The sequence below is a fragment of the Nuphar pumila genome, chromosome 12, assembly GCF_984573655.1.
Source record: "Nuphar pumila chromosome 12, dmNupPumi1.hap1.1, whole genome shotgun sequence".
In the NCBI taxonomy this organism is placed as follows: Eukaryota; Viridiplantae; Streptophyta; class Magnoliopsida; order Nymphaeales; family Nymphaeaceae; genus Nuphar; species Nuphar pumila.
This window is the reverse complement of record NC_143260.1, coordinates 35,754,288-35,769,083: the sequence shown is the minus strand read 5'-3', so window position 1 is coordinate 35,769,083 and position 14,796 is coordinate 35,754,288. Positions and strand designations below refer to the sequence as shown.

At 38.9% G+C, this 14,796-nt stretch overlaps 2 protein-coding genes across 3 annotated transcripts; both read left to right on the top strand.

Moving 5' to 3' along the window:
* Positions 1–3,005: 3,005 nt before the first annotated feature.
* Positions 3,006–3,434, top strand: LOC149820677 (uncharacterized; the record flags this gene model as incomplete). The annotated part of the gene is made up of 1 exon (XM_089981841.1): positions 3,006–3,434. A coding segment is annotated over one exon (429 nt), but the record flags the coding sequence as incomplete, so codon positions are not given.
* A 6,574-nt stretch (positions 3,435–10,008) lies between these two features.
* LOC149820676 (uncharacterized) lies at positions 10,009–14,117 on the top strand. Of its 2 annotated transcripts, XM_089982082.1 has the most exons (7): positions 10,024–10,266; positions 10,354–10,425; positions 10,562–10,632; positions 10,880–11,021; positions 11,161–11,241; positions 11,998–12,093; positions 13,672–14,117. In XM_089982082.1, the coding sequence occupies exons 1-7, from the start codon at positions 10,135–10,137 to the stop codon at positions 13,798–13,800; spliced, it is 723 nt and encodes a 240-aa protein (XP_089838208.1). In that variant the 5' UTR covers positions 10,024–10,134; the 3' UTR covers positions 13,801–14,117. The 2 variants fall into 2 exon arrangements, with proteins under 2 accessions (XP_089838209.1, XP_089838208.1); XM_089982083.1 differs by lacking the exon at positions 11,161–11,241 and having other exon boundaries at positions 10,009–10,266.
* The last annotated feature ends 679 nt before the right edge of the window (positions 14,118–14,796 follow it).

Sequence of the window (14,796 nt, the reverse complement as noted above, 5' to 3'; positions counted from 1 at the left end):
CATGGGATTCAGTAGCTTGAATTCAAAACCATATCCGCATCTGCTTATAATTTGATATGGTTTTGGCTCACCAAATCCTACTAAATGGAGTTGGATTCAGTCAGATATCGGAAAAAATCTGACCCATTGAAATCCCTAGGGCTAGGGATGCAAATGGATTGGAGTTTCAAACTGGATCCAAAACATATCCAGCCCATATCATCCCGCTCAATGGTCAATATCGGAATCTGGGTCGGAATAGGTATATTTGGATCCGGATTTGAAACCATGTATAAGCATGTGACAGGCAACAAATCAGAATGGAGTCTATCCCAGTTGTATGCCTACCTTCACGGATTGGATAGCGCTATCCACAATTACGGTCCATTTTGGCGATTTTCAGTGCAACTGGGGCTGAATCTAGATGATGCAGGGCTAGGTGTTGTCCTGGACACCTGGATGGATAGTAATGTACGGAATTTGTTGACCTGGATCAAAATGTACATGGGTGACTGAAGTTTGGACCTAGGTCCGGATATCTGGTGCATAACCAAGTAAAGATCAAAGATTATTGCATCTGTTTTAAATGCTGTTAGTTATTTAAATTATCTTCTGCCAGAAAGACCAACTAGACATCTTTTTTATTTTTCTCTTAGTAGGAGTTTGGATCCAAATCCATATAATTGAAAGCCTAAGTTGCATATGCCTATAAATTAAGCCTAACTGCCATCTTATTTCATCAAGATGGCTTTGTACCATTGGTGCCATAGGATCCGATGTGGGCCAGATCATGCCTGATCTGAGTGTGAATCTGAAATGCAAACTGCAGATCCAAATCCAAGTCTGGATAAGAATCAGGTCAGATGAGGTAGGATTGGATCCCCCCAAAGCATATGTGGTAATACTGGATCGCTAAAAATGATCGAAAATAAAAAACTCTTTACATGTGAAAGATCAAAGATGCAATCAGATCAGATTTTGATCTGAACCTGTATTAGACCTAAAATACTGTTCAAGATCTTATCCAAATCCATATCAAATCCAAATGCAGCTTCAGACCTTACTTTATGGATATGAAACCAGAAATAACATGTTGGATTTGGAAAAGATATCTGACTATATCCAATCCATTTGAACCACTACCTTGTAAGATTTTGAAAGCCTTCCCCTTTGTGTGTGTGCACGTGCGCATACACACATGCAAGTGTTTGTGTTTGTGTTTGTGTTTGTGTTTGTGTTTGTGTTTGTGTATAGGGGTGTCAACAGGCTGGGTTTGACCCAGACCCAATCCTTTCCAAACCTTAGGTGAGGGTTAGGCAATAAAGAAGAAGGTCAGAATCGTCTGATTGAAATCTAGGTCAGACCTAAAGGGTTCGATTAGTATATGGAGGCAGGTATGGTTTGTAAAATTTCATATTAGACCCAGGTCCCGCCGAGTTTCGAATAAGATCTATGATTTTTCAGTATAAAAAAGATAAAAAATATTATTTTATCGGGTATAGACCTGATCTGGTCCATGTAATCCTTACAGGACCCCGGTATGGTTTTGCTTTTGGTGGACATGATCAGACCTGAGTTCAGAACCACTGGATCCGACACGTTGACACCTCTAATTAACATGTATGCAGGCTTTATTTACAAAAATAAATGGAAAAAATCAACCAATTTTTCTTCCTCGTTTTTAAACTTTCCGTTATATTGCCGTTAAATTTGTTGCTCCACCTCCTGAATGGAATCTCCATCTCTCCTCACAAATCCTTGTCTTGCATGTTTAATATGTTGGCTTATCTTCAATGCTCATCTACAATCTTTCACCCTGCATCCTTTTCTTTAACGTTATACAGAAGCATATATTGTGTGTGCAATGCACGAGTTATGTGTTGCTATCAACTTTGTTCACCAGCCCTATCTCTACATTCACCTGTCCTTATCATAAAGAGTCCAGGTGACCGCGACAGCCTGTCGCCCGCGTGAACAGTGGGGGGTTGTGAAGGTGTTGAGTTGAAGGCCTCGGATCGAACCCCGCTGACACCCGGTGTGTCCATAGCTTTCAGAGCGGGCCTCGTAAGGCCGGTGGTCTGAGGCCCCACTTGGGGGTTTTCCTAGCTTGGGCAAGGGTTCCTCATCATAAAAAAAAAAAAAAAATCATGTTCCAATCAATAACATCAACCTCCATTTTTCCACTGAAATATTAAATGCCCACCAACCTATCAACTTTAACTCAAGATGTTGATAGTGTTTTCTGTTCCTCTGAATCAAGTTACTGCTATGTGCATTTTTAGTTGTACTTAAAGAGATTTGTTGTGACTTGTACACCCATTGATGCAATGGTAATTATTGAGTAATTTAAAAAAAAAAAACTGTCACAGATGTAGATGACACTTGCTTTTGCCACCATTTTGTGTTTTAGCCCAGACCAAAAAACATGACAAATATGGCCAATTCATGACCCAAAATATGACAAATATGGCCAATTATTTTTTTGTTCTTAGGCATCATAAGTTACTATTATGTGCATTTTGACTTGTATTTAAGAGATTTAGTGCGACTTGTACACCCATTGATGCAATGGTAGTTATTGAGTAATTACAAAAAAAAAAACTGACACAGATGTAGATGGCACTCGCACACCATTTTGTGTTTTAGGTATCGTTCACTACAAGAAACCTGTGGATTAGCGACGACCTAAATTTGTTGCTAAACAGTTTAGCGACGGATTAGCGTCAGATTAGCGACAGAAAACTTTCATCACGAATTTTCCGACGCTAAGTAGTGCCAAAACTTATCCGCCGCTAATTCCATCGCTAATTTACGACGGATTAGCGACAAATATGATCCATCGCGAGTCCTTCGCTATTTTAAATTACTGATGGATCATATCCGTCGCTAATCCGTCATTAAATTTTAAAAAAAAAATTAAAAAAAAAATTGCTCGTTGCCGGCGCGTTCTCCGGCAATAAGCAATTTTTTTTGCACAACCGACGCGTTCCGGCGTCGGGACGCTCTTCCCCTAACAATCGCGATGAACCGGCGCTGCATCCAGTTGCATCTTCCTCACCCTCTCCCTCCGCCTCTTCCCTTCACTCTACGGCTTCTTCATCCTCCTTCTCCACGTGACCACCATCGTTGCTGCCACATTTGGTTGCGCATCGGCCACCAGCGCTGCCTCGCACACACGTTGGTACACCTCCCACATGGTGTCAACCATGCTGATAGCCATATTCAAGGGGTCGGTGTCGGTGCTCATCTTCACGCGAACGGGAGACTTCCTGCAGTCCCTCAAGTCGTACGTCAGAGAAGACGACGCAGAGGTGATACTCAAGCTCGCGGGGGGTCTCTGCGTGCTCATATTTTGCTTGGAGTGGGTGGTGTTGTGCTTGGCATTCATAATGCACTACAACGCCTATGTTGTTGAACCGGCGTGTTCCGGCGTCGGCGACTCCGACAGGCTTTAGTGGCTCCCCAACAGCAGCCTCCTCTTCGTCGCCACTCTCTTCGACTCCGGCAAGCTCCAAGTTTAAATCAAATGGGAGGGAAAAACAAAGGGAGAAAAAAATTTGAACGGAGGGAGGGAAAATTTCACGCCTCAGGTGGGACGAAAATTAACGACGGAATTAGCGAGGAAATTTTTTTGTTCCTAATCTGTCGCTAATTAGCGACGGATTAAGGACGGAAACATTCTGTCGCTAATTAGCATTTTTTTGTAGTGTTTTGGCGACGAAAAAATGTTGTCGCTAATCCCTCGCTAATTAGCGACGGAGATATTTCTGTCGCTGATTTTGCAAATATTTCAAACGTTAGCGACAAATAGTTTTCGCTCGCTAATCCGTCGCAAATTGGCGACGGAAAAAATCCGTCCCAAATTTTCGTCGCTAAGTAGCATTTTTCTTGTGGTGGTTGGGTAGGATCACTCTGATTTACTTTCTCATTTGAATGAAAAAGTAAATCGATTTGTATAAGCAGTCGAACATAAAAAGTTAAGCTGCGAGAAAGTGAAACTTATTTGCCTTCGCAAATGAGAGTCACTTTCTAATTTGCTTGAGATTCAAAATCACATGATACCCCCCATGCGATTCTAAATCTCAAGCAAATTAGAAAGTGATTCTAAATCATGTTTTTTGAAAGGAGCGGTCGAACGTACCCTTAGTCCGGACCAAAAAAAAAGACAAATATGGTCAATTCATGACCCAAAATATGACACATTTGCTGAGTTAATTTTTTGTTGATGGTTTCACCCTTCAGTCAGTCTGAAAAATTCAAATGCAATGTAAGTTATCGCCTGAAAAAATCAGGCACCATGATTTCGACCAAACAAAAGAACAAAACTGTTCAAGAAAAAAGTAAATTAGTCATGTTTGTTATATTTTCTAGTTTACAGTCAGTTATAGTATTGTTTCAAAAATTAGTGTCATCTACATCATTCTTCAAAAAATAAAGAACTGCCTAACTTATCAGCTATATTGTAGAAGCCACCCAAGCTTTGAGTTATTGTATTATTGACTTTTCTAATAAGATCCATAGCTCAATCCCAACCATAGTGACAAAAGTTAAAAATGGCAAAATATCAGCAGCCAAAAAATTGTGAGAATTTTTTTTTTTAAATCTCGTGTTTTTTTTTGACAAAATATTGGCAACAAAAAATAAAATTTTACAAGAAAATATAAATAAAACATATTAAAAAATAAAAAACCACACATTTTTTTATGATAAATAGTCGATAAAAATATAAATATAGTGTTTAAAATGTGATATTTATGTTTTGACAAAAAACTCTCGAGAAATTGAAAATATCGCAAGAAATTACTGTTTTTAATTTTCAGGTAATTTCTCATGATATATATTTTCATGCAATTTTCATAAATCTCGCGAGATTTGTCACTATGATCCCAACGTGAATATTATTAAGCTGGGGCTCTAGTCGACCTGAACAACATTCGGGCTGGTACGTTTATGTCCATATCTAGAAGTTTGGTTTCAGATAAAGTCAGATACCCAATGAATCGGATCCACTGACTACCCCTAGACCCAAATTTTCCCATGACCTTGGATCTTAAATTCAGCACAAGTGCTGTTATCACATGCAGTAACTAAGGACAAGATTATTATTATTATTCATTTTTTTAAAAGGACACTTTACTAAAAAGAAGAGGAAATTTTAAGTTGCTCAAGAAAAAGGTGCAAGTCATGCTCCCTGCACAATCATTGATCGCATGCCTTAAGCCCATTGATGGCATGCACTCAAGCAAGACAACCATGATTTCCCTACCACACATTTTCTAATCTTTTGTTGACAAAGTATAGCATCCTTAGGCAACACTTTTACCAAACTTAGTAACAAAGTATATCATTTTTAAAGCAATACTTTTTTTTTTTTACTCGAAGAAACCGACCCAGGCGCAGAGACCTAGCCACGCTGGCTCAGCCTGCCCTACTTATGTTCTCTATCCATATCGGTGTAAAACTCTGAGGGCTTACCCCTCAACTCAACCCCAGGGAGTCACCAAGCTTTGGCTTACGCAGGAGAGTGACGCCCATGAGATTTGAGCCTAGACTGCCCGTCTAGGTCCCATCGCATTACGCCAAACCCCTTGAGTCTATTTTTGTATGCAATACTTTATCAAACTTAGTGCCACACTTCTATCCATAGCAAAGTGCACAGCTTGAACACTAGCTTGGCTTATTTTGGTTCCAAGGGCTAGAGGTTGTTGAATCTCAAATCCTCATTTTGGTGCGAGTATGAGATTCACATTGGATTTTAGTATGGGTCGTACATTAGATCCAATACACTCATTAGAGATCTGAGGTATTCAAACTAGGGGTGTCAATGTGTTCGGGTTTGGTCCGATCGAAACCAGGTGGAATCAGACCCAAACCTGATTTGAGATGATGGTACCGGGTCTGGATCCAGGTTTAATCGGTCCCATCATAAGAGAAACCATACCCGAATCCTATAAAGATTACATGTACCAGACCTGGACCATACCCGATAAAATAATATTTTTTACCAGGTCTGGTATGAAGTTTTACAAACCATAGTCGGATCCATATATTAATTGGACTATTCGAGTCTGACCCGGATTCTAATCGGCCCTTCTTATTTATCACCAAACCCTGACCCTATAGGTTTTGGTAAGGGTCGGGTCTGGGGTCAAACCTGGCCCATTGACACCCCTAATTCAAACACACCCGAATCGACTTGCCAGAGTGGTATTCCCAACTTGTGTCTAAGTACTAAATAAGCATGGAGTTTGATCCATTGGCATCCTCAAATGTGACCCGAGCTCGGAACCTCTCCAAGTCTCTTGATTGCTATTTGCTTTAATCAATTCAAGGGTAATTTACATATAAATGCCTAATGTATGGAAAATTTTATATTTAGTTGCTTCATTTTTTCAAATATTTAACATAATCCCTTAAGTTTTTAATAAAGTTCTTAATTGGCGATTGAGTTTACCTTTTATATCATCAAACTATACTTGATTCTTTTAAATGGCATTTTAAACCCCCTTTCTCTTTCTTTAAATCGTTCAATGTAACTTTTGTAGCTATCGACGATTGTAAGTATGGCAGGCTGAGACAATCGACCAAGTGTTCATGCCGGGTAACGGGTTGGGTTTGGTTCGGATCTAGGTGAAACCAGACTTGGGCCAGATTTTGGGGTATGGTATTGGGTTTAATTGGGTCTATTATAAGAGAAACCAGACTCGCACCCGATAAAAACTACATGAACCAGACCCGGTAAAATAAAAAATATATTACTTTTACATTGAAAATTTGTGTCGGAACTCGGGTTGGGCCTGGGTCTGGTATAAAATTTGACAAGGACCTTTAGGTCTAGAAGCAGATCTTAATCGGGTCTTCTTATTTGTCACCATACCTGGACCTTATAGGGTTAGGTCTGGGTAAACCCAACCTGTTGACATCCCTAATGCTGGGTATGGTTTATTAGAGTTATAAAAAAATAAAAAAAGTAAATAAGTAATTTTATTATATAAAAGCAACTCAATCATTCAGCCCAGAATTGTTTTTTTTTTTAAAGATAGGTATTTATCTCCTTTTGAGGCAGCTTAACTTAAATTTGTAATATGTTAGGTGCCTGTATGTAAATTATCATGTATGTAGCCCCAAAAGGGTTTGGCTTAGTGGGATGGGACCTAGGCTACAAACAGGTGGTCTAGGTTCAAATCTCATGGGCATCACCCATTACTCAAGCAGAAGTGTGGTGACTCCATGTAGTAGGCAAGGGGTAAGTAAACCCAGGCGCCTGGACAACGATCGTAAGTAGGGCAGGCAGTGCAGGTAGGATGTATTTACAATGAAAGGACCAAGAAGTTGGAGTAAGGTCATTGTTTGGAATGGCTTGAACGGTCGCTTCTTTGTTTGATATTGAAGAGCCACTGGAAGCTTCATATTTTGATAAGAATGAAGAATGGGGATAAGTACCAAGTCAGCAGTGGGAAAAGCTAAGCTAAGATGACATCATGGGCCCCACCAAATCCAGAACCCTTTCAAAATTCAAATATGAACTCTAGAAGCCGGTGCTTCAAAACCATTCAAACTTTAAAACGTTCAGAAAAAAAAAAGGAATTTGTGAACCCCACACGGCCTGTTGTCACCAACATGATGAGGGTGCCCTTCTCTTTTCAACAAATGACATGAGTTCAGATAATAGGTTGAACCTTTTTTTTTTTCAGTGACCTAGTCGCACTGGCTCAGCCTGCCATACTTACGGTCGCCGTCCATACAACAACAACTACGCCTTCATCCCAAAACAATTGGGGTCAGCGATATGAACCAAAAGAGAAAATCATTTTGAGTCTTCCACATGAATCCTTTTCCTCCAATCATTTATATCCAATGCCATGTCCTCGGTGAGGTTCAAAGCATTCATATCCTTTCCTATCATCTCCATCCAAGTCTTCCTAGGCCTACCCCGACCTCTTTTAACTAATATATTTTCTCATTTCTCCAACCTTCTAACTGGAGCATCATTAGGCCTTCGCCGAATATGTCCAAACCACCGTAAACGATTCTCTCGCATCTTATTTTCAATGGGTGCAACACCTACCTTCTTACGTATCGCCGTCCATATCAGCATAAAACTATGAAGGCTTACCCCTCGACCCAAGGAGTTGCCAAGCTTCGTCTTACGCCGGAGGTGATGTCCATAGAGATTTAAACCTAGACTGCCCGTCAAACGGTTTAGGCCCCATCCCACTACCCCAAACCCCTTGGGTCTGACAATAGGTTGAACTTCACCATGTAAAACTTCTCAACTAATGATCTTAGGCTGGTGGATAGAGAGGTTTTTTTCTGTATCCCGAGTTCGAGTCTACATGTGGACACTTAGACGAAACAGAAGCCGCTTTAAGAATTGAAGGGGCACTCACAGACTTTTACGCTGCCGAGACGGTGATCATAGATATGGCCGGGCTAAGACTAGCGCGGCCAGATCTTCGATTCTATATGAAGTATTTTTATTTAATAAAGGAAAAAAATGGATTGAACTCTGCCAAATTGGATCACCGAAAGAATAAAAATAAGTCTAGGACTCAATCTCAGCCAACCATATACTTGAGCATATTGTTAGCTTGGGAGTCTTAGATTGTGATAGGTTAATGTGGAAGGATAAACCACAAGATTGGTTATTTTAGGTTCTGATTTGTGGTCTGCCATGTTAGAGAGCAGTTGTCCTGCTAGGGGGTCTGCCTAACCCCGGCTTGATCATAAAAAAAAAAAAAAAACTGTGTTCTGTGGTTTAGTCAGGTGGTCCAAAGATAGCCATAAAATGACTTGGTTGATCATGGCAGCCATCTTAGACTAATAGGTTAGACCTTTAGACTCAACCTTTCCCATACCCGATATCATATCATAGTGACAAATCTTGCGAGACTTGAAAATATCGTATAAATAACTTGAAAGTTAAAAACGGTAATTTTTTGTGATATTTTCAATTTTTTGTAAGTTTTTTGTTAAAAACATAAATATCATGTTTTAAGCATGATAATTATGTTTTTATTGGCTATTTATCGTAAAAAAAAACAGTGTGATTTTTATTTTTAAACAGTTTTTTTTTATATTCCCTTATAAAAAGTATTCTTTATATTTTTTATTACTGAGATTTTGTTGAAAAAACATGAGATTTTCAAAAAAATGTTCAATTTTTCACAAATTTTTGGATGCAGATATTTTGCCGTTTTTAACTGTTGTGGCTTTTGCCCCCCACATACCCCAGATCTCCAACTGACTTAGGGAGGCACACAGGTCTCCAGTTGACTTGGGAAGGCACATAGAGGTCAATTATGTATTGCCCAACTAGATCAACACCCAACTAAGTTGTGAAACTTCCCAACTAGACCAAGTCTAAGCCTTCTATATTTGGTCAATGGATATGACACATCCAAATTCGAAAGATATGGGAATCTATTTGCATGTAAAAAAGTGGATTTTGCATGAGCTTTTCTTCATTAGATTCCGAATATGTTTAGCCAACATCCCATTAGTTGAATATGGTACTGACTGCATTCGATCTGAACCCGAACTGCAAAATATATATACACATTTTAGATTTTTTTTCATATTTATACAGAGAAACCACCTTCAGAATTAGAGACCTAGCCGCATTGGCTCTGCCTGCCATACTTACAAGTGCAAAACTTCGGGGGCTTATCTCGCCACCCTTTCGTTTGCACAAGGGGGTGAAGCTCATGGAATTTGAACCTAAACCACCTGCCTAGCGGACGAGGTTTCGTCCACTATTCTAAGCCAAACCCCTTTGGGGGCATATAAGGATTTCATTTTGAATGGTATTTTGGGATTAAATTTATGATAATCTATGATTCAAATTCAAAACCACCCATTAATCAGATCATCATTATCTGTCCACTGCAAATCTTGCTTAGAGGACAAGACCAATGATTGACAATTTTGTTTAAAGAGGGAATGAATGTGAATTAGAGGATAAGAAGCCCGAGGTGGTGAGTTTGTGGACATTGGTAGCCTGTCCTGACTTTGACAATTTCTAAAGTCCAAGTTGGACGCTGGAGAAGGCAATAAAAAGACCAAGAAGGATAACGTCTCTCAAACGAATCATTTCAAGTTTACAAAACAAGGGGAGAAAATAATCCCACAGAAGAGAAGAGAAGAAAAGACGAGATGGGGGATCATGTTGCGTTGCTTGTGGATGAGTGCAATCCTTCTGTGCCTCAGTGTAGGATTTGTCATGAAGAGGAAGATGAAGACCCCAAGAACATGGAGAGCCCTTGTGCTTGTTCAGGCACTCTCAAGGTGTTTTTTGTTTTTGAACCATTTTTTTCATTGGGAAAGGTATCTGATTGTGTTCAAATTTATTGAAAGTGGTTTTCCTGTTTGCAGTATGCTCATAGGAAATGCATACAGAGATGGTGTAATGAGAAAGGGGATACTGTTTGCGAGATTTGCCTCCAGGTTTGGATTTTTTCTTCTTCTTTTTCTTCTTTTCCCTTTTGGGGTTATAGATATTAGATGTTTTTTGGGGTTTTTAGGGTTTTGGTGAGTTTTTTTGTTTTGTTGGAGGAAGATTCTGAGTTTTGGGAGGTTGCAGAAATTTGAACCTGGGTACACAGCACCTGCTAAAAAAACATATGGTTTTGGACGCATACCTCTATTTATCAGGTTTGTGCTCTCTCTCTCTCTCAATTTTCTTTTGTTGGGTTTCTTGAAAGGTTTTGTTTGTGTCTTTTGTCATTCCTCCCCTGTTTTCTTGAAAAAAAGAATTTCTTGGGATTTAGTAGTTATTCTGTTCTGCCCTGCTTATTGGAGGTTCACAAGAGAGGAAAACAAAAGGAAAAACTATTTTGATTTTTGTGGCTGTTGGGCTTAGATTTGCAATCCATGACAATGAAAAATGATGACTCTGCAGGGGTGAGTCTCATACCATTAGAGAGGACCTGGAGCTCCAAAATCCAGGATTAATTGCAATCGTTGCAGCAGATGGTGAATTTATTGAGCACAACTACAGGGAGAGCTCTCTTTCAACATGTTGTCGATCCGTGGCGCTAACGGTAGATTAGTCTTTCAAATTCCCCTATTGTTTCTATTGAGTTTTTTTTTTTTTTTGACTTCTTAGAGCTCTTTCTCTTTGCAATTGGGAAATTTTGGTTTTTTCATTTATATGTTTCTTGGTGTGGTTTTAAACTGCAGTTTACTGTTCTCCTGCTCATACGCCATGTTCTTATTCTGTTGGGTGATGGAGGAGAGCAGTATGCTTTCACACTGTTCACTGTAAGCTTTTCTTCCTTTTCTTCTTCCTCTTTCTCTGTTGCTTCTTTTTGGTCCTATTTTATTATCTTATTTTTGTGTCCTTCCTTTTTTCACCTAAACTCATATTGCCAAATCCCTTCAATTCGAATTTCATGACTCAGCTGAGTCTGACAATCAAACTGGTTCCATCGGTTTGACTGGAGATATCATCAGACTAGTGCTAAAGGTAATGGGGAAAATTCAGAAAACAAGCATGTCCAATGGCTGCCACGTGGCAGTAGCCAATCGTGGAGGCTTGTTTTAACTGCCATCAGAGGGGGCAGTCATCTACTGTTGTTATTGATAGGGATGAACTTGACTGGTCAAACTGGAGACCAGCTTGACCTGTTGTTGCCCATGGCTTGATGAAAATGGTGCATCCTATACAACCTTGCTACTATTTCAGATTCTGACTCGTAGGACTCGAATCATTGTCCTTATCATAATGTAGCTAATATAGCATTATGAAATGCCCTTCTAAGCAATGGGTTGAGTAAACCAAGCAATTGGATTTCTAGATCTAGCCTTGGATTGGCTGGTAGGATACTATGGGGAAAATGCTGGCCCACATAGCACACAATTGGTTGCTTTCATTTTGGCTTCACGTAAACAAAACCATATCAAGAATTCTTCTTTCTTGAATGCTTTTTTATTCTCTTTTTTTTTTGGGGGGGGGGGGGGGGGGGGGGGTCTTAGTTAAAGGGATCTCTAAATTTTTCTCATTGGTAAAATTTTCAGCTCTTTCTTCTAAGAGCCAGTGGAATTCTACTGCCCTTTTACATAATGGCTCATGCAATCTCTGCAATCCAACGACGACAACAAGAGCATTTGCAGGTGAGCTTTGTGTTTGCTTCTTTTCCTCCCCCTTGTTATTTATTGTGTGTAAAGGGTATATACAAGTGAAACACATAATCTTCGTGACCTTGTTTTATATATGTAGACATCACAGGTTTGACATGATTGTTTAGACAAACAAGTTGGTTTTCCTCTAGTACTATGGTAGTGTCAGATTATGTTGAACTAGCCATAGCTACTGTCACTATAATAAGATCTTCAAAAACCCTTTTTTTCATCCATTTGAAGTATAGCCCAATAGATTATTTGTTTTGTTTCCTTAAGCCCCTCAAGAATTTCACATGGCTTTTATGATCATATAATTGGAATATGAAAATGGCACAGCCTTCTTTGAGAAACCACATTAGGTACATAATTCATCAAATTTTAATTGACTTACCTGGAATCTTTATGATTCCTATACATAATGTAGGGTTTTCTACTGTTTAATACTAAATTAGTTTGAGAAAAGGCAGTGCCTTCCCATATCCAAAGGATATTATGGTCATTCTATGTACTTTATGCTTTGCTTGGTCCTTTTTACAATAAAAAGTTAGTTGCCTTTCAAACCTAGCCTTAATTTTGGTATCTAATTTGAGTCTTGAATATAATTTTTAATAGTATGAGAAAAAACAGTATACTTCCATATTGATAGGAAGGATATTATGGTCATCTGATATGACTGATGCTTCACTTGTTTCTTTGGTATAAAAAGTTTGTTGCGTTTCTTAAGTGTGGTATCTAATGTGGGGTACCTTTTTTTTCCTCTGTTATAACAAGGAACCACAAAGATCAAGCCCTAATTGACCCCACCCTATAGTGTTAAACCCAGAAAGAATGGACCAGCCCAATAGTGCTGCTCCACCCGAGCCGCAGGTTTGATCTGAGAGATGATCAAACTCGCGACATCCAGGGGCTTCTAGAACATCCTGATGCTCACCCTGATCAACTATGGTATCTGTTTTCTTTTTTGAAAAATTTACAAAAACCATGCCTAACTTTTGAAATATTATGAATACATGCCTAGTTAACAAAACAATTCTCAAAAGTTTGTCATGTTTTGTAAAGGATATATATTGGCTACTAATGAAGGTAAGGAACTAATGAGTAGAAATCATTTTTTCTTCAAAAATTTCCAATTTTTTGTAGATCAAATGTTACAGATGTGATCTACATGGTTTGTTTAGTTGGAAACTTGTTTTGAATCATGTGATTATGAAAACTAATTAGGTTTTTAAAGGGGTAGAAAAATCAACAGTCCACAATTTGCCAAAATTTCATAACTCAAAATATCACATTTTTACATCAGAAAAGTATGATCCAAGGCTTGATCCTTAGCAAACAAACCATGCTGAACACATCTATGTGGTTAAATTGAGTCGATACAACTTGGACCTATGATTTCTAGCTCATTAGTTCCTTACCTTCATTAGTAGCAAATATTTTTCAGTTTGTAAAATAGGCCAAAAGTTTTTTATTGACCAGATGGGTTTAAGCAGACCCTACCAGAATACATGATCAATGCTGGCTATCTTTACTACATACTAAGTCATCCATCTTTTGAATCCTTTGTTTCAGGAGTATGATGGTTCACACAATGAAAGGAACCAAGATGATGATGATGACGATGACTATGACTATGACGATGGCGACGATGACAATGACGATGGCGACGATGTACAGCAGCAGCAGCAGCTTGAAGTCTAGCGCTTGTTCATATGGAAGATGGTAGCATATAGAGATCTGGTTCATTGATATTGCACCAAGTCAAGCAAAGCTCTGGCTTCAATATCATGCCTATGGACAATCTGCTCAAAACCCTCCAAGGAGGAACCAAATTTCAAACAAAAACCGCGTAGGAAAACACACAGCATTAGGTGCTGCCTACAACCATGAAGCTTCATCTGAGAGCTGTTTTGGACTTGGGGCTATTTTTAGATTTTTATACCTCAATTTTAGATGGCTATACAGTTGTATTCATGTTCATAAAAAGAAAAAGAAAAAAAAAGATTAGTTATTCTTCACTGCTGCATATTCTGAGTTTCAACTACACAGTGAGAATCCATTGCCCACTTTGAATTTGTTTTTAACTTTGCATGTTCTTTTTTATTGATCACCACCATGGTGGGCCCCACATTGTCCAATAAAGTAAAACAGAAGAGGAAGAAAACAAGAGCAATATTTTATATTGGGCAATGCGTCATAAATAGTCTGAATCACATCTAAGTCTCTTGTTCTGATTTATACATATATTTATTTATGGAGTACACCCACTCACAACGGGCGCACAAAAGATAAAGTAACAATTTAAAATTATACAGCAAGTTTCATACAAACTATAAACTTTTTTTTAATGATGATGAACCGAACCCTCACCTAAGGAAAACCCCGGTAGGGCCCCACGACGACCATGCCTCACAAGGCCCACCTTTGAAAGCTACGAGCACAGCCGTATGTAAACTATAAACTGTTACTGTAAGATTATCTATATAGAATATTTAAAAGATACCTACAGGGGGCTCCGCTTGTCTGGTAGGAGCAGCTAGTGCAAGTCACCTTGTGTTGGGATGTTGCAAGTTCAAATCCCAATGGTACCATTGTATAACTGGTAGGGGTCTGCCTAACCCCAGCTTGCCTATAAAATAAAATAAAATAAAAGATGTTTGAGTACCTCAGATCTCAAATGAGAGAATATGATTTGGC

What these genes read in the sequence shown, in the direction of transcription:
- LOC149820676 (XM_089982082.1), top strand. Translation starts at nt 10,135, where the DNA reads ATGGGGGATCATGTTGCGTTGCTTGTGGATGAGTGCAATCCTTCTGTG. An exon ending in CGCATACCTCTATTTATCAG is followed by an intron (nt 10,633 to 10,879) that starts GTTTGTGCTCTC and finishes ATGACTCTGCAG; the next exon opens with GGGTGAGTCTCATACCATTA. An exon ending in ATGCTTTCACACTGTTCACT is followed by an intron (nt 11,242 to 11,997) that starts GTAAGCTTTTCT and finishes TAAAATTTTCAG; the next exon opens with CTCTTTCTTCTAAGAGCCAG.